The sequence below is a fragment of the Coturnix japonica genome, chromosome 2, assembly GCF_054131305.1.
Source record: "Coturnix japonica strain WE chromosome 2, WE-NBRP24, whole genome shotgun sequence".
Lineage (NCBI taxonomy): Eukaryota > Metazoa > Chordata > Aves > Galliformes > Phasianidae > Coturnix > Coturnix japonica.
In genome coordinates, this window is record NC_140664.1 from 70,565,768 (window position 1) to 70,585,105 (window position 19,338).

A 19,338-nucleotide genomic window follows, 5' to 3' on the forward strand; every position below is an offset into this window, starting at 1 on the left:
CTTAAAGTTCCACCACAGTGGCTTCTTTAAGATGCCTTTGTGTGAAGACAGTGGCTTTTTTTCATTGACAAGATGTGGGCTACTGTAACAATCTATAATCATAGTGGTTTTCTGCCAAAAGTAAAGATGTGCTTTACGTAAATCTGAATATTTCAAAAAGTTTGCTGGGCGGTGAATAAAAATCCACTGTAACAACAGAACCCCAGAGATCTTGTTTGCTTTTCAGGCATTTAAAGTAGAAAAGATTTGTTTCATGAAATGATTCCCTTAGAGACTTTGAGTAGACCTTGAGTTCTGAAACAGGGCAGTGTAATTAAATGTAGGTTTATTTTTCCCCTTCCTTTTTGACAGACTGACATCCTTAAAAGTCACAACAAAATTTTCTTTTAATGTATCTTCAAAATGGAAGAGACACCTCAAAGAATTATTTTAAAACTGAAGTGTCTGTCTGTTTGTTTGTTTGAAAATCTTGGCATGTCTTAGAGCTGAGATGTTACTTTCTCTATTTAATATTCTACCACTCCAACTATGGAACCTCCTCCTCTTCCTTACCTTTCTAGTATGAATGATGAGCAGTTGTTTTATGATGTGCTGTCACTAGAATATATTAATTTAAACTGATCCTTTTGCAAACCAGATTTTGGCTGTATTTAAGACTTCAGATATATATGCATGAAGAATATGTGTATATACATATACTGGTAGTATATAGAAGGAGCTTATTCTGTTGAATGCTCTTTCAAACATACAGCTTGCCATTGGACCTAAAACTGGCACTATACCAAGTAATTCTTGTTTAATTTGGATGTAATTAAGTTTTAACCATAGTTAATTGACACAAGCAGTTGTTTCAAGTCGGAATATCTAAATGGGTATTTGCTCTGGCCAATACTGAGGTGAAATGTACTATGTAATCCCTTCCAGAACATTGTCTGCTTCAGTGTTGTGAAGTGCACGGGTGCAGTGTGGTGCATGAGCAGTTAGCTGTTTGTCTCAGTTTTCATCTGCAGCAATTCAGTGTCTCATTCTCTGCCAAAACAGAGAAAGTAAATTGCTTTTTACTTCCTGAAATAATTTCCTTCTCTGGTTAACATCATCGTCCCTTGTATTTTGCTTTGTTTCCTTGTTTTCTTCTGACTGGTTTGTTCATTTTTCCATGTATTCTTTTTTTCCTACTGAGATTCTGGAACATGCTATAAATCCCCAATACTGACATAGACAATAGAGGAGGATGTTAGCTGCTGTTGTAGCTTCTTTGCACGACATTTTTCTTGCTTGAATTTACTTATGTAATTTGGTGTTTATTTTGGGTTTTGTTTTTGGGGGCAACGAACATTCAGTGTTTGCAAAGAGTCTGAGCTAGATTGATTAATGTTGCCATAAAATGAAGTGACATTTTCCCATTATTATTATTATTATTATTATTATTATTATTATTATTATTATTATTATTATTATTATTATTATTATTATTATTTTCTCTCAGACCCAGTACAAAATGTGGTACAGATCTTGGAGAAACAGTACTTGGAAGAGAAGCGGAGTGCTCTCGAAGAGCAGCGGCTGATGTATGAACGTGAGTTAGAGCAGCTGCGGCAGCAGCTCTCTCCAGAAAGGCAGCATCAGCATGGGAGCGACAGACTCTCCTACACTGCTCAGACTGCACAGCAGAAAGTAAATCTGTGGACAGAAGAGAGGTGAGAATGCAGGAGGAATGCTGTTTCATGTCTAAAAAATGCCTAAAATAAGGGAACTGATAATAACTACAAAGGAAGGGCTCTAAGTAAAAGATAGGACTTGAACTGTCTGTCAGAAACAGTATTTTTTTGTAGAGTTAAGTTTGGCCTCCATCAAAGCATTAGAGCCATAATTAGGGCAAGATTCTAATCCCTAGCGCATGTGCAATATTTTCCTCTGTTTGACTTGATGTGATATTAAGTAAGAATTTAGCTTATATTGATCAGCATTACAGTACTTCTGAATTGTTTTATTACTTAACATGTGCTTCTGAAATGTTTGGTTTTAGTATTTAAGTTAGAAGAAAGGAAAGGATAGCATATGAACAAATCTGTCATCTCATGCTAAGTTGTCCACTAAGGATTATTTGTGTGTTTGAGAGTATCCAATGAAAACACAGTATTTTGCAGTCTGAAACTACAAAAAATAAATTAACGTGAATCTTCAAGTTTTGTACATGTTTGTTTCTAAAGTAAGTCCAGCTTTAGAAGAAGACTGCCAGTTTGAGAACTGCAGGACAGCCAAATAGAGTATATTAGAGCTGTTAAGGAAGAAAAGGCTTGCAATTAGGTAAAGAATACCGAAAGCTCTTTGCAAAGGATTAGCATGGCACCTGAACAAAGCTCTGGTGAAAAATCACTATGTGGTTTGCAAGAGGTGTTTAAGAAGCAGATCAGGAAGCTGTGAGCTGAGTTTAAGCAGCATGTATGTGCATCTAAGCAAAGAAGGAAGCTCTGGGGAGAGAAGAATGTCAGCTCCATGGAGTTCTAGGGTCAGCAACCAAGGTGAATTTTTTGTCTGACTGGTTTTCAATGTACAAGCAAGTACAAGGATGACTAGGTGTAATAACAGGTTGCTTGTAAGCATCTATCTTCTTTTTTTTTTAGGAGAAAAAAACCCAACTTTATTGTTCACTCGGTGTTTTTTCTGTATGTGGAGAGTTTGAGTGTGCTTTCCTATTTCAGTTATTTTTTGCTTTGCCTTTCACCGTAAATAAATAAATGTACAAGAATTGTCTAAATAACAGAAGCCAACGTTGTGTTGCAGCTTTCAGATGTTAAAAATAGAACAGAACAGATCTTAGTTTAGTTACTATGTGCGCTTTTGTTTTGTAATTTCTGCCAAGTTTGGCCTGGAAAAAATAAAAGCAATCTGTTCACACACTCAGCCACGATGCCTAAAATGTTTTCCATGGCAAGCCTAGGGAGAAGCATTGCTCTGTTTCAACTTCAATTAAAATAATTATTTGCCCCTGTAAGAGCTAAAAACAGAATTGTTTTATTGTGAACTGAATGTAAAGTATTGCAGAGTCACAGTTTTGATTTGCAGGCTGTTTTAGTGTTGCAGAGGAGTGTGAAATAAAGAACACTCTGGTGCGAATCACTGCTGTTTAATATCGGGCACAGCAATGCCATCAAGATATAACTGATAACCCACTTCATTTGCAAAGGAAGGAGTATCTTTAAGAGATGCAACAGAAAGGAGGAAGCAGCATAAAAAAACCAAACATTCTTTTCTGTGAGTCAGAAAGATAAAACTGTAACTGATAGTCTAAAAATTAACCAAACACTGGAACCACAAAATGACATAAAAATGTATATCTGGAGTGGTGTCAAGACTAAGAATTCTGCCAGGCTTCTCTTCTCAGTATTTGTTATAAAATTTTAGGGGGGAGGGGAGGAAGCTGTGCTTTGAGCAGGTGTTTTGGCTCTGGACTCCATGGATTTCCTCTGTGAAAGCATGGTAACAAAGCCTTGTAGAGGGTATTCACCAGCCAACTGGCCAGAGGGCAAGAAATGCAGAAAACATGGGAAGACTCAATGCAAAGAACATGTGAAAGACCAAGTGTCTGGGTTACATAAGGTTTGGTTCGTGCAGTTCTGGCTGTCGTTCTGTTGTTAATAGAGCTGAACTCTACCGGATCAGCCAGCGGAAGGAATTTGATAAGCATCAGATGCGGGCACATGGTTGTGTCTGTCAGATCAGCTAGAATACATTACGCAGAGTTTATTCTAGCTTTATGCTGACTGTGGGAGGACAGATGATACCTGATCCAGAGCTAAAACCCCTTGGTGTAGAGTAAATCCATTGTGACTTTGAACAAATTTATCTGTTGCGGTGTATGGTGGTGGTGTACTGGAGCAGAGCTTTAGTTTGTTTGGAGTCAGCGTTCTGTATCTGGCACTGGGAATCCAAGATGTTGCAGTGACAATTCACAAGTGTGAGATTTGAAGGTGTTTTGCTAGTGCTTGGCTTAAACAAGTGTTTGAGTATTTCGTGTTCAGTGGATTATTTGCTGTGGCTGACATGCTGACAAAGTTTGTCATGTTTTTATTGTGTAGTAAAAATTAAGACAAGCCATTTGAAACTTAATTTTTAGCTAAGTTTCTGGAAGAATGATGCCATAGCAGCAGAAAAACAGAACTGCCATACACATAAGAAAATAAGAACTACCCATAATAGCTGCTTGAACTATCATTACTGCTTGTGAATCCTCCTTATAGTCTTAAACCATCTCTTTCTGAGGGATCTAGCAAATCTAAGGATGGTGTAGGAGCAACCCCAAAAAGCAACCAGAGGCAGGTTCCTGGGTGAAGGAAGGGATTGGCTGTAGCTGAATCCTATGAATCCTAAAGTGCTTACTGATCAAAGCACTCTTCTGCTTCTCAAATGGGATAGCTGTCTTGCAGTGGTTGCAGGTGTGATGCATTCTCAGCATGAAGTACTACTTAATGAGTAATTCTTCACTCTGTCTTCATTTTCTGGGTGAATCCAGAATTAGAGCAGTCTGTGGGATGTATCACTCCAGCAGGCTGGAGTTGCTCACTTAATCTTCATAGAAAAACAGAAGCAGGAGTAGAATTTTCCATGTAATACTAGGAGTAGATACGGAGAAAGTGGACTTCAAATCTACTGACAGTAGCAACTATTTAAGTTGTAGCAAAATCCACCACTGTTGCAAGCTCAGGCCAGGTAGATTAGAGAGACAAAGGAGCTTGTTTTAGCATGTTGTAGGCTCTAAAAAATTCAGACCTATGTGCTAATTCTGTTAGTAATTTGTCACCTTGATACGGTATCAGGGAAGAGTCATGTAAAATGAATACAGTGTGTCTGAAGTTTGATCATGCTTTTTTTGTAGAAGGTAATAGTGTGCAATAGGTTCTATTGGGATTACAAGGGAGGCAGAAAGAGGGTCTTTCCATTTACTCAAAGGGTAGTTGTGATACCTTGAAAAAGCAAGTTAAAGATAAGACTTCCAGGTATGAATGCATTGCAGGTGGAGGTATGGTGTGAGTCACAGCAGGTTTGCTGGGTTGTATGTTAGAAGTGATTTGCTCAGACAGGCCCTACAAACCTGTCTGGAATTTGTCCAGAAACTTGTGTGTACAGAGTGCAGAAGCTTTAACCTGTGCTCATTCACCAATCTAGTTAAAAGGTACTCTCGGTAAATACTACTGAAGGTGATTTTTTTAATATATACATTTGAGAATGCTTCCATATATGCAGGATGATCCAAGAGTCGGTAGAACTGCAAAGCCCTGCCTGTAATGCAAAGCTTTGGCCTGCACTGATTTCAGATTCCAATGTCACGATATGAGGAAAAACAGTTTTTATTAAGATGAAGTATTACACGTTGGGACTGGTAGTTTCTGTGGAACCTGACTACAGATTAAAGGCAAGGACAACTGCAGTTATTTCATTTCTTGAAAGAATACCCTTAGGGCCCTTAACAAATTATCACTGTAACAGCTGTCATAGTACTGTGCCCTTTTTATTTGGGTATTGCTTTGCTAGACTTATGTCAACAATAATATATTTGTGTAATATCTGAACACTGTTCTTCCTTCATAAAACTGTCCAACAGTTTTGAATTTGCTGACATAGTGCAGCATGGCATTTCTCCTTACACTTGCTTCAGAACATTCTTTGTTAGCATCTCTATTTGCAGCTTTCCAATAATAGAAATAGGTTTCTGTGTATTTTTCATGTTCCCTACTGCACCGCAGGGATGAATTGTTTCGACAGAGCCTGGCTAAACTTCGAGAGCAGATAGTGAAAGCAAATACACTGGTGAGAGAAGCAAACTTCTTAGCAGAAGAAATGAGTAAGCTGACAGATTATCAAGTAACGCTTCAAATCCCTGCTGAAAACCTCAGTGCCAACAAAAAGGTAATGGCATAGTGATAGAGATGGAAAACGAAATAGTTTTATTCCTGTTTATCCTTCATCATCAACTTAAGGCGATAACATTTTATTTTTGTTAGAGTATGCGTAGACAAAACATGGATCCTACCTGATTTTAAAATATTGAAAGTGGTTAACCTAGAAATGGCATCACAGTATTAAGTATGGCTCTTACTGTTCTTTCAAGTGTGTGATAAAGGCATATGAATGCAGTTTGTGACCAGGCATTTGTGTTCTGTTGCTGTAAAACCCAAGTGAAGTGCTGCATTTTAGTTGTTTGCAAAAATGACCAGCTTTGTTTAAGATCCCTGTAACTTTTTCTGAAGTGCTTTCATGTTGTAGTGTTATTGTAAACATTATGGTAGCAATTAAAATCATTTACTCATCCTAAGTTATTTGACTGAGAGTTGTTGGTGATACTGTGTGAATAGAAGTTGCTTAAGAAGAAAAAAGAGGTCTGAACCTTCAGAGATGTGTAAGGATATGCTGTGTTAGAGGACAGAGATGGTGTGGCTGGAATGCAGAGGGAGCTGTATGTTGTCAATTTTATCCCTTTTTAGGAGTACAGTTTGAGTGAAAGGTTAAACTACTCACATGCATACACTGTTCCTACAGTTATTTTTTTCTTTCTGGCTTAGAGAGGAGCAATAGTGAGTGAGCCTGCTATTCAAGTGAGAAGAAAAGGAAAGGCTACTCAAGTGTGGACTATTGAGAAACTGGAGAACAAATTGATTGACATGAGAGATCTCTATCAAGAGTGGAAGGAGAAAATTCCTGAGGTATGAAATATTTATTTTTGAAAAGGATCACAGTTTTTTTTCTAACTTCTCTCAGTACATTGCGCAGATGAAGTTCAGTGACTTTGTATATGAAAGAGTGTGGTACTGTGGTGAAAAAAGAAACAACTGTAAACCAAATGCCTATGCAAAGTAAAACATAGGTTCATCTTATCCTCACTTACATTCTCAGATATGGTTGTGCTGGGCTAGTGACTCATGACAGCAGTTAAGGCTTATGTTTACCTTCCACTATACGAATGTCATGCAGATAGGCATTAACTCTGAATGGAAATGGCAAGCTGCACTGGAAATAGTGATTAAACATTGGTCAGTATCAAAAATAGCTAGGATGACTAGAGTGCCCATGCTGTTTAGATACATTTTAAGTGCAGAACACATCAGTGGTGTAGAACTTTGTCTTAAAATGGTAAATATCCTGTGATTTTGGTTGTATATCATCCAGCCTTAAAACAGTGAAGAAATCAATTAAAATTATGTAGTCCACATCAGTATCTCTATGAAAACCAAGTGGTGTTTCCCAAGAATTGAAGTAGCAGATCCTGTTTAGAAATGAGTGTGTAGGACTTGTTGAAAGCTTGTTGGTTTATATCAGAAGTGTGTATCTTACTGTCATATGGCCAATGTGGAGCACATGAATTACTTGTAACAAGAATCATTCCCAAATATGCTTGAATAGCTGTTGTGTTTTTGTTCCCTGCCTTAGACAGAACAATGGGAATCTCTGAAGTTGTAATACAGGGGGTGCCGAGCATTTTATTGGTGCCCATTAAATGCAAAAGTGATTTTGCTTACTTTAATAAGAACTGATAGCACGTTCTGTCAATTTATCAATATGCTTTCCTGAGACAGGATTATTCTTTCCATGCCATATGTCATGCATAATGCATGTGCTGTATATACTACATAGAAGCATGTAAGTAAAATGGAGATGAAAGAGGAGGAGAAGGGAAGGAGCTAATGTTCACTGATGTGTGCATATCATGCCAGGAATCTGCGTAAGTTCTTTGTTGGCTGTTATGAGGTACTTGCATAGAAACTGCTGCCCGTGTGATCTTGCCTCTTGAGTAATCGTAACAGTTGTAGGCTTAAGTGGGAGTAATCTTTCAGCTTACCTTTTGCCCTAATAGTGGCTCCCTGCAGTTAGAACAGCTCTTGGTCTACAGGATTATTTGTGCTTTCGTTTAAAAAGTAAAGTGAACTTTATACTTACCGTAGCAAAGAAAGGATTGTATGTCTCATCTCAAAGATTTCATTTTAGATTTCCCTTTCTGTTTGTGTAACAGGAAAGGACAGAAACATGTGGTAATGACTTAATTTTTGTGCCATGATCTTGTATTGCTTCGTAATTCGATTTTGACTGCCATGCTTAAAGTTTTTGAAATAACTTTTGTGCTCTTTAAACCAGATAAGGAAGCTCATTGGCAAAAGAGGTGATCCTTTTTATGAAGCACAAGAGAATCACAACCTAATTGGTGTGGCAAACGTGTTTTTGGAGTGCCTTTTCTATGATGTTAAGCTGCAATATGCTGTGCCTATCATCAGCCAGCAGGGGGAGGTAATGCGAAATAGTGTTCTGATTCCTACCTGTGCATTTCATATCTATGTGGATAACGATGTTTGTTTGTTTTTTAAAAAAGCTTGATAGTTAGTTCTGCATACAAACAGCTTCTTTATATTCCTTTCTCTTCTTTTTTTGGCATTGCTACTTTTCATGTGATACTTCTGAGCTGTTCAGTTATAACATTCAGTGCTAGTTAGCAGTCTCTGTATACCTCCTAGAGTAAGATATCTACCATCTTTGCCTTTGACTCATTTGTGTATAGATTCTTAGTATTTTTCTTGTATTAGGTTGCAGGACGGTTGCATGTTGAAGTAATGCGAGTCACTGGGTCTGTCCCAGAACGTGTGGTAGAAGGAGATGACTCATCTGAGAACTCCAGTGAGAGTGGGAGTCTGGAAGTCATGGATAACAATGGCGAAATTATTCACAGAGCAAAAAAGCTCTCCTGTAGGGTAAGTGAGAGCACACGATGAATTTAACAGTTTCAGACCTTTGTAACTGTGTAGTCAATCTTAAGTACAAAACTATGTAAACAATGTTTTGCATTAGATTTTACAAAGATAAAGCAGAATTTTCTCAAAAGAGAAAGACTTCTCTTGGTTCCAGTTCATGGCAGTCTCATTGCTAGTAACTGAGCTGATCAGCATTTGTTTCTAGTATATGTAGATCTATATAATAAATGCTGACATTACAAGGACTGTCTTTCACGGCAGACACAGAAGGGGAAATAGTTTTTCCATAGAACAGCTTGCTATGATTTGGTTATCTAATGTAGTATCAGTGGCTGGTGTCTGGATTTCATTTCTTTTAAGAAGTTCTTCCCTCAAGAGCATTGTTTTCCTCAAAGGAAGCACTTTGCATGGGTAGGCTAGTTAGCTGCATGTAACTATTCTCCTTGTGTCTGCATTTATGTATATGCAAAATACAGATTTCCTGAGTAGGGTCATTTTTAAGAGGCAATCGTAGATTGGTTGTTGATATTTTTAGTTTAAATTGTTTGTTTTTAAGCAGCTTATAATTGAAGAAATAATATTTATGAGTATATCCATCTTGTCTACTCAGGTGAAAATAAAAGAAGCAACCGGACTGCCACCTAATCTCTCCAACTTTGTCTTTTGTCAATACACTTTTTGGGATCAATGCGAGTCAACAGTAGCAGCACCAATTGTAGATCCAGATGTGCCTTCACCTCAGAGCAAAGATGCTCATTTTACAGTGACCTTCTCTCATTGTAGGGTAATTATTTTTAGCATGGAACAATATTATCAGAAGGATGGTATATTTGATTTAAGCTGTGTAGAATTTAAGCATTGTTTACCCTGGGGGGTGGAAGGATGGAATCAAGTCATATAACTGACTTTTGAAAATACTTTGAGTGCTATAATATTTTACTTCGTCATATCTTTGTAATGCAGTAAAATGGAAAATGATCTTACAAGTTCAGTTGTCATCTTCATTGTGTACAGAGAAAATTGGAGTTTATATAGGGATATTTTATACGCTTGGTTGGTAAGCTCAGTAATTTTAAAAATCTTATTGGAGCTGAGATGGGGCTTTTATATAAATTTTCAAAGCACGATACTCAATATGCAAAGTATGAGTTGCTGAAATTATTTGTTTTCCGGTGACCGAAATCAAGCTTTATGATCGAAATTGTTTGGTGAGTCTTTGCAAACCAATTGAGGACTTGCAATTATTTTATTTCATTTGTTGTAATGTGGTTTTGTTGGTATTTTTTTCTGATTTTTAGGACTATGTGGTGAATGTCACAGAGGAGTTTTTGGAGTTCATCTCGGAAGGAGCTCTTGCTATTGAGGTGTGGGGTCACAGATGTACAGGCAATGGCACTTCTGTTTGGGAGGTTGATTCTCTTCATGCTAAAACTAGGACACTGAGAGACAGGTATAAATTACTCATGGATGCTTTTGTCAGCTTTCCAGAGGCTTTCTATTACCTGTGGTGCTCTTAGTGTATTTTGATGAGGCAACCGCTAGCTTTTGTGGGTATGTCTTTTTAGGTGGAATGAAGTCACTCGAAGAATAGAAATGTGGATTTCCATACAAGAATTGAATGAGATGGGAGAATATACTGCAGTTGAACTCCATCAGGCAAAGGATGTAAACACAGGGGGGATTTTCCAGCTTAGGCAGGTATGTCTTTTTCCCTGTTGCCCTGTTCATTCTTAAATTGATTCTTAATTTTAATCTTAGATTCCCTGTTTCTCTCTCCCTCTGTCTTTCTCTATCAATTACCTTCCTGTTCAGGGTCATTCTCGCAGAGTTCAGGTGACAGTGAAACCCGTACAACATTCAGGAACGTTGCCTCTCATGGTAGAAGCAATTCTCTCAGTCTCTATAGGTGGTGTGACTGCCAGATCAACCAAATTGCAAAGGGGCTTGGACAGCTATCAGGTAAGACAGTTACTTTTTCATGCATTGATTTAATTTCTCTTTTTATTTGGCTATACTAGACCCTGCCCAAAAGTTCCAAAAGGGACCTTAGTTCACACGCTGGTACATGACACGTTATCTTGCTGTTATCGAAGTGTTTGAGGCTAATGTGAGTATAGGACGCTAAAGCTGCTTCTTTTTCAGCTTGCTTGTAATGTAGTGTGTAACTGATAAAGAGCTAATTGTGATATCTGGATTATATGCAAGACCATAGGCATATGGTAGACATTTCTAATTTTACAGCAGTGAAATTAATACCAGATTAATGATTTGGACATTTTCTCTCTCATGTACGAATGGTGCAAGTTGAAGAGTAAAATGAAAATAAGTAGGGATAATGTCTTATAGTGATATAACATTTATCTTGGATAATGTCTTATAGTGATATAACATTTATCTTTTTAAGCTGTTACTGAATGCAGCAGGTCTTGAGAAGGATAAATGGCTTCTTGCAGCTGCTAGACAAATTCATATGGAAAATGAAGCATTCTTTCAATAGCAAAAGCAAAGAACAAATGGAACAGGCCAGCCAGGGAAGCATGGTGCTTTCAGTCATTCAGAACCACAAGTAATTCTAACCTTAAGTACAGACAAAACTGTAAATGTAAAGTTTGTCTGTATGCTTGCTCAGTCCTTTTTCTGGTGCTGTATTCTGTAAATTCTTTGTTTTTTTGCTGAATATAACTTCTAAAATCATGGCTGAGATACTGTAGTCTGTAATGAAGAAAAGATCTGATCCTCTCTGTTAGTAGACTTTGGTTACTTGAATGTTGCAATTTTAACATCTTACAGGTTTGTTTGTATGAAGAAATGTTTGCACTCGTGGTTTGGGGGTATTTCTGTGATTTTTCTGTTGAAAAATGCATGTTCTTTTGTTTTTTTACAAAATTTATTTTCTCCTACCAGAAGGAGGAGGATGATGGTGGTGATATGGATAGTTACCAGGTATTGATGCTGTTGCTGTCAATCCTGTGGCATGGGGCACAGCTAATGCTAATAGCCAACAGCTTTCAAATGGACAAGCATAGTGGTGCAAGCAAAAGCAGCTTTGAAATATATGCTATGCATTTAAGAGGAGTCTACTTGGGCTATAAAGCACTGCTATTTCAGTTTACCTACTGACTTTATACTCTTGCAGTGTGCTCTTTTCTCTACTATTCAGCAGCCAGCTCTCCTAATGGGCTACACAAATTGCTACATGAATAAAAGCTAAAGAAACTTGAATTTAAAATGAAAATAGTTTCTATTGAGTATCTCAGGGGGGAAAGCCCTGCAGCTAAAGATTTTTTTCTCAACCAAATTACACGGCAAATGACTTTTTAAATTTTATTTTATAAAGAAAGCATCTTAACCTCTTGAGTTACACAGTTTTCTGAAATGCTGGTGGGAGAGCAAGTGGAGGATGAGGGTATGGGGAGAACAGAAGTTCAGTTAAGCAAATTTTCTATTTTCAAGCTTAGAAACCTTGAACCTCTTTTGTGATAAGCCAAAGTTGAGAAAACTTGAAAGAAGAATTGATTAAAAGATGGCAAAGGCCAGAAGAAGAAATGCCTAAAAATGTAAAACACTGTAGAGATTTTACATGGAAATCTTATTTTAAGTAGTCAGCTTTACAGAGGTAAAATTAGTTTGGTGAGAATGCTGACGTCCCATAAGATAATGTGTTAGAATTTACAGCAGAGCTCAAAACAACCAGTTAGGTACTAACTTCTTGCGGGCTGTTTATGTGCTTCCTGACAAATCACAGAGAAGAATGAACCAGATTTTCTGTGATACCACAAAGCATGATTGCATGATGGGTTTTGTTTGCATGAGAAACCTTTTAATTGCACTGATAGCAACTACTAGCAATGAAATTTCATGCAGATTTGAGGGTATACTGACCTGTCTAATCTTCAGGAAAACTTGCAATCAACTCATTATACCTGGTTTTCCAATTCCATGCACTGTTGCAGAGTTTAATCGACACTTCTGTGAATAATTAGTCTATGGTGTATAATCCTGCTCAATAACTAAGGTTGTCATATTTTCCTCCTTTTGGAATTTGAGATTTGAAAGCAAATATGCTTCCATTCATGGGTGATGAGGTACTTAATTAGCCTGCATGTTGTTTGGGGGAATAAGTTTTCTGCATCATGCAAGCTGTTCAATATAAATTCTGGTGAAACTATCACAAAATTCATTGCTGTTTGATCTTAACCACAGAGTGTAATAACTTCCTTTTTTCTTCCATATTAGGAAGAAGACTTAAACTGTGTACGAGAAAGATGGTCTGATGCACTGATAAAACGTAGAGAATACTTAGATGAGCAGATTCAAAAGATCAGCAATAAACAAGGTTTGAAGCTTAAGAACTCACTTATAAGTACTTTACTCCCTATTTCATCAGCAACAATAGAAGTGTCTTATATATAATGTTAACCTCTTCCTCTGTAGAAAAATCTGAGGATGATATAGAACGAGAAGCTCGGCTGGTAGAACAGTGGGTAGGGCTGACGGAAGAAAGGAATGCAGTGTTTGTTCCAGCACCAGGCAGTGGAATCCCCGGAGCACCTGCAAATTGGTATGTTCAGGAAAATAAAAACATCAGAGTGGTTAGCTTTTTCTGTAGGAACATTGCAGGGTTAGAAAGTAGAAGTCTCAGGATGTTTTATAGCTTTCTACATTTTCCTACATCACCACAAATTACAATTAGGATCATTGGAACTAACTTTGAAAAATTAAGAATGCATCAGGTTAAATTTGGACAAGAATGGACAAGAAATAACAAGTCTAATGAAGTGTACGCTGATGTCCTTGATAATACCTAAATCTCTTATTCTCTGGGTGAATAATGTAGCAGTATTTTTTCCTCTCAAAGTTAAGACTTTTTTCCCCCTTATTCACCTGAAGCATACTGTGGTCATGTAGCTAGAAATGTATGTATTGTTATAAAGACTATGTCATGGCAGTAGTTACCTATTCATTTGTTTCAAAGGTTGCTAACCTTTATGTGTAAGATGACTGCATGCAGTTAATTTTATAAGAGACAGAGTGGGATGTTTAGAACTGTCATTGTAACAATTGAAATGCACTGAAGTGTGTGAATTAAGTTTTGGTAAAGCATTGTATTTAGTTACATATGAAGATAGGCAAAACGTTGTGCAACACAGACGTTTAGATTAGCCATCAAAATGTTGACAGCTTTAGTCACTGATTACAGTCACTATCAATCTTGCACAGAGATCCATTTGACCAAATTAGTTTTGCTATGTATTTGACTTCCTCGTTGACAGCAGTTTGTTTTGTTTCAGGATTCCACCTGCAGGAATGGAAACACATATACCCGTCCTCTTCCTTGATTTGAATGGTATGTTGCAATGACAGATTAAGAAACTTAGAAAGATAAAAAAAATTTAGTTTCTAACAATAAATTAAAAGATGTAATAGTGAATCTTAAATTTATCTAAGATGTAAGAGAATTCTGTCAATGGCACTGTCTGGTGTAGATTGTAGGATGTTCTTTCTTCTGATTACACCTGTTGGAATAATTAAGCACAATTATTTTAAAATGAAGGTGCAAATCAGGGAACATACAAGGATTGTTTATTCAAGGAAAAGCTGAGTGAAAGAGCAAGCTTAGCTTAAATGGAAGAAGACAGAGAAGCATTTTGTGTGCACTTTGATGTACAAATCCACATGTTGTAAGAACACTGGGAAATCTCCCAGATGTTATGGATCTGAGTTATCAGTAGAGGTTTAAACAGATGTTTTAATGAAGAGTGAGTTGGAGTATCTAAATGTGAAGACTATTGATTTTTGTTCTTAGAACACTGATGTGCTGCTAAAGCAATAAGAGGTTGTAGTTAGCTCCCTACTGTGTAGGGAGTAAGTTGTAAGTATCAACTCTTAGGCATAAAGTGGAGAAGGATCCACAAGCCCTGTCACATTCAGCACTTCACTGTGCTCCTAGACATGTTTATACAGGCAACACACTAATATCTTCTTTGAACACTGCTTTTGAAAAACTCCTTCATCAGTGCTCACAAGAAATGTTTTTGTATTTCATTGTAAACAGAGTTTAGCAGACAGGAGACCAATAGAACATATTTATGGATCATTGCACAATTTATTTATTTTTTTGGTATTATTTAAAACCTGATGTTGTTGGTACTGTTGTTCTCAATCTGGTTACATTAGAACTGATTTAAATAAGAGATGAGTTGTTCAAGTAAATCAGGAACTTTCTGGCTGGGTAAGTTCCTTTCATGAACACCTAAAAATAGATTGGAATTCTGTTTAGTCATGTGAGGACATGTTCAGAAGGAATCGTAGCCTAGTTTTACTTCCCATTTTACATGCTTGAATTATTTTTCAAACAATGCATGGTAAGATTAATCAGGGCAAAATGTATTATGAAACTATTACAACTTTGCCTCTCTACATTAATATCCTTTGGTGTTCTTTCTTTTGCACGTTTGTTTCGTTAGCTGATGACCTCAGTGCTAATGAACAGCTTATAGGTCCCCATGCATCAGGAGTTAATTCAATACTACCAAAGGAGCATGGGAGTCCATTTTTTTATCTGCCGATCATAAAACACAGTGATGATGAGGTAAATCCAATTTCTTCTTTCCTTTTCCCTTCATCCTTTCTCTCAAGGGCTGTTTGATTTTTCAAAAGAAACTGCCTCCTTTCTTGTCCTCACAAGGCAAAGCTTTTTCTTTTGTAGTACATGATTCCTTTTTAAGCCTAGTAAATTGGGAATTGTTGGAAATAAGAAGTTCCAGGATATATCTGTGATCAGTCAACTTGCATTTCTACCACTTTCAGTGCCTTCTCAGGCCAGTACTTAAAAGATCATTTGCAGAATAAATGGCATGCTGAGATTCAGAAGGAGACAGGGAAGGGAAAAGATGTTCTGCAGGATGGAAACTGTATAGAAAATTGTATCTTGGTCTAACAAGTGGAAGCTTTGTCATTGAATTCAATATACTTTCAATACAGATGTGATACGATTTCTTTTTCTTCCTTCAATTTTGCTTCTGCTTTCCCCTCTGCCTTCCTCTGGTTGTAAACTTTCTTTTGGGGCAAGGATTGTGTGCTGCATCATGTTCTGTGTTATCTTAACACCTGTTTTTATGGCTCTTCTGATACATTCCTTATTATACATGGGTCATTTTGCTTAATTTTGCTCAATATATTTACTGTTCTTTCACAGAATAATTGTCTTGCGCCATGTTAAATCATTCCAAATTATTTGTCAAAGTAATTGAGGCTTTGATTTCCCTTCTTCCATGTGATTTCTCTGTGCAGGTTTCAGCCACTGCTGCCTGGGACTCTTCTGTCCATGATTCAGTGCATCTGAATAGAGTAACTCCCCAGAATGAGAGGATTTACCTAATAGTGAAGACTACTGTGCAGCTCAGCCATCCTGCTGCAATGGAACTGGTCTTACGGAAAAGGATTGCAGCCAATATTTATAACAAGCAGGTAATAAGTTCATATTTTATTACTAATTTTGTTTTATATCTCCGATTTGATGAATGTTTTCCTAGCTGCTTGCTTTGTTTTGCGTATCTCCTGAAAAACAAATGAAAAACAGGTTGCTGTGCTTGTCTACTATAGCCCCTTGAACTGTTCATTTTTCAACCTCATCTGGTTCAGAGTATAGCAGGTACTACTTTTACAACAGCAAAATAAGTGCTGTAGACAATGAGATACTCCCTAAAATTGCATTGCTTTCTGTTTCCCAGACAACTGAGACCAAGAGCTTATTTCAGAGTTGCTTCAGATTGTGCAGTGGGAAGGGGAGGTAGGGTTGGGACCCCAAACAGCTGTTGTGCTACTAAATAACTTACTAATATCTGAATTCCTTGCCTTTTTGTATTTGAGATATTTTCCCTTGTTAGCTTCATTTGTCTAAAACGCCTTCTGAGGTGAAAGTTAAGTTTACAGTTCATGATGTAAAGGCTAACCAGTCTGATAATGAAGCATACCAAGTCTGTGACTATAACAGTGAAAGCTGTGGTTGCTGCCCCAGCTGCGACTAGAAATCAGAGCTGAGCTTTGCTATAGCAAAAGGAATTTTCTGCCTTTTTAACACATGGCTGACAAAATGAGAAATGTTAGCATAAGCATATCAGAGCCTCCCTACGTCTACAGTTTCTCAGCTTCAGTGAAAAACAGGAGTAAACTGTTACTATTTGAACTTAGCAGCATTTTGTACTGAGCGCAGGGCTGCGAGGAGTATTTTTAAGGACTGTGAATACCAAAAAGCATGTGCTTATGTGGTAAAATAAATGTTTGCACTGCAAGCTTTTTTAGTCTTAAAGGTGTTGTAAGTAGTCAGTAGCAAAGCAGTAACTGGAAATTACTTTGTTTCTAGAGTTTTACCCAGAGCCTGAAAAGGAGGATATCCTTGAAAAATATATATTATGCCTGTGGAGTGACCTATGAAATAGTATCTAATATACCAAAGGTAAATTTCACCATGTTTCTCTGGCAAATTCACTGAAAGTAACAGAACAACCCGTTGCAGTGAGTAGTACGCACTGCAAAATGTCCCGCTTTGTTGATATGAGGCAACTTTCCTAAGTGGATACCCTGAAGCTCAATGGTGCAGTCATTTCTACCTATAAACAGTAGAAAACTGAAGGTTTTATTTTCTCTTACTGTGTAAACAGATTTCTTGTAGTAGAGCTGTTTCTGAAATTGCATTAGCTGCTACAGGGAGAACACAGAGGCTGCTCAAAAAGGGCATTCAAGTCAATGAAAAGAGAAAAACAGCTGAGAAATTTATTTCAACAGGACGATAAACTGCCTTTTATATTACAAACTTGTAGAAATTGAGAATGCATTCTAAAATTGATTTTAAAGGTAAACTGGACAAATAAAAACAAGTAGTTTAGACATCATGTAATTTTTGCTTTCATATGGTAGTACTTAGAATTTAAATTCTAGAGAAATCATGCAGAGTATCTGAAGTTCAGGAAGGAAGTTGCATTTACTTTCATTCGGCATCATTTACATGTGTGTTAGAAAGTCTTGGATTGCTGATTATAGTTAGGATTACTGATTAATTTCTGAATTGAGATGGTATAAGGAAGTGAATCAACACCTTAAAAACAGTACACTTCAATCTGAAAAACTGAATAGTGTAACTTGCAATTTAGGCTACAGAAGAAATTGAGGATCGTGAGACCTTAGCACTGATGGCTGCAAGGAGTGAGAGTGAGGGAACATCTGATGGTGAAACTTACATTGAAAAATACACACGTGGAGTACTGCAAGTGGAGAACATTTTGAGTCTTGAACGACTAAGACAGGTAAGGAAAAGACACTTAGGGCATCTTTTAAACATCATTATTACAATCCAAGAAGAGAATATGGATGGTTTTTGTTTTTAAAATAAGTGCTGCTTGTTTTTTAATTGTAGTGAAAATACTGGACAGATAAATGTAATGCTGAGATATTTATGTAAAATACAGAGCTCCAGCAGTGGTGAATTAACTAGAGCTGGCAATGGTGTAATAGTCAGAAGCTTAACAGGCATAAGCCAAAGTGTGGATTTCAGATAGAAATTTTGGCGATTGTGTTTGCAAATTTCTGTTTGTAAATGCAGCCCTTTTTGCTGTCATTGGGCACACTGAAGAAAAAAAAAAATCTGGCTGAATTTCAGAGCCCAGGGTGTTGTGATCAGTGGCACAAGGCCTAATTGGAGCCCACTAACTAGCAGTGTAGCCTAGGGATTGGTACTGGGCCTAATTCTGTTTAATCTTTATTAACGATCTGAGTGGAGCGTACCCTCAGGAATTTTGCAGGTGACATAGAACTAAAGGGAGTGTTGGTTATATCAAAGGGTTATGCTGCCATCCAGAGGGACTTTAACATGATGGAGAAATGGGTAACAGGAATGTTATGAAGGTGGAGCAAGGAGAAGTGCAAAGTTCTGCTCCTGGGGAGGAACAAGCCCAGGCACAAGGACATGCGGGGGACACCCAGCTGGAAAGCAGCTTGACAGAAAAGAGCCTGGAGTTCCATCATGGGCAGCAAGTTGAACATGAGCCACCAAAGTGCCTTTGCAACAAAGAAGGATAGTAGTATCCTGAGTTGCATTAGGCACATGGTATTCCCAGCAAGTCATTGGTCAGCACTGGTGAAGCCACACCTTGAGTGCTGTGTCCAGTTCTGGGCTCCCAAGTGCATGAGAAGACCAGACATACTGGAGTTAGTGCAACAGAGGGCCACAATGATAATGAAGGAACTTCAACACCTCTCCTACAAGGGATATACAAAGTTGGGACTTCTTAGCCTGCAGAAGAAGGGCTGGAAGGTGGGGATAGTAGAGCATTTCAATGCATTTCAGTCATTTCAGTACCTGGAAGGAGCGTTCAAACACAGCAGAAGCAAACTTTTCAGTGGTGCCAAGTGACAGGATTAGAGGCAATGGGCATTCTGTCTGAACATCAGGAAACAATTCTTTGCTGAGTGGGTGCCTGAGCAATGGAACAGATTACAAGAGTTTCCTCCTATGGGGATAGTTAAAAGGCATTTGGTTGTTCCCTTAAGTAAGTGGCTGCAGGTAGCTTTACTTGAACCCAGAGAGGTTGACCACCAGAGATCT

General features: G+C 37.6%; 1 protein-coding gene across 10 annotated transcripts in view; it reads left to right on the plus strand.

Moving 5' to 3' along the window:
• The window catches only part of KIF13A (kinesin family member 13A), a 101,759-nt gene that overhangs the window by 70,304 nt on the left and 12,117 nt on the right, over window positions 1–19,338 (plus strand). For 7 of the 10 annotated variants that reach the window (XM_085540174.1, XM_085540175.1, XM_015854742.3 and 4 more), the window contains 17 exons: window positions 1,487–1,697; window positions 5,745–5,907; window positions 6,561–6,701; window positions 8,128–8,277; window positions 8,571–8,735; window positions 9,346–9,519; window positions 10,034–10,185; window positions 10,301–10,433; window positions 10,548–10,694; window positions 11,640–11,678; window positions 12,972–13,071; window positions 13,170–13,296; window positions 14,027–14,082; window positions 15,203–15,327; window positions 16,029–16,205; window positions 17,101–17,193; window positions 17,888–18,040. In XM_085540174.1, coding sequence (XP_085396300.1) covers window positions 1,487–1,697; window positions 5,745–5,907; window positions 6,561–6,701; window positions 8,128–8,277; window positions 8,571–8,735; window positions 9,346–9,519; window positions 10,034–10,185; window positions 10,301–10,433; window positions 10,548–10,694; window positions 11,640–11,678; window positions 12,972–13,071; window positions 13,170–13,296; window positions 14,027–14,082; window positions 15,203–15,327; window positions 16,029–16,205; window positions 17,101–17,193; window positions 17,888–18,040 — 2,306 coding nt within the window. The remainder of the gene's footprint in view (window positions 1–1,486; window positions 1,698–5,744; window positions 5,908–6,560; window positions 6,702–8,127; window positions 8,278–8,570; window positions 8,736–9,345; window positions 9,520–10,033; window positions 10,186–10,300; window positions 10,434–10,547; window positions 10,695–11,639; window positions 11,679–12,971; window positions 13,072–13,169; window positions 13,297–14,026; window positions 14,083–15,202; window positions 15,328–16,028; window positions 16,206–17,100; window positions 17,194–17,887; window positions 18,041–19,338) is intronic. The other 3 variants (XM_085540170.1, XM_085540168.1, XM_085540169.1) reach the window with 2 other exon arrangements.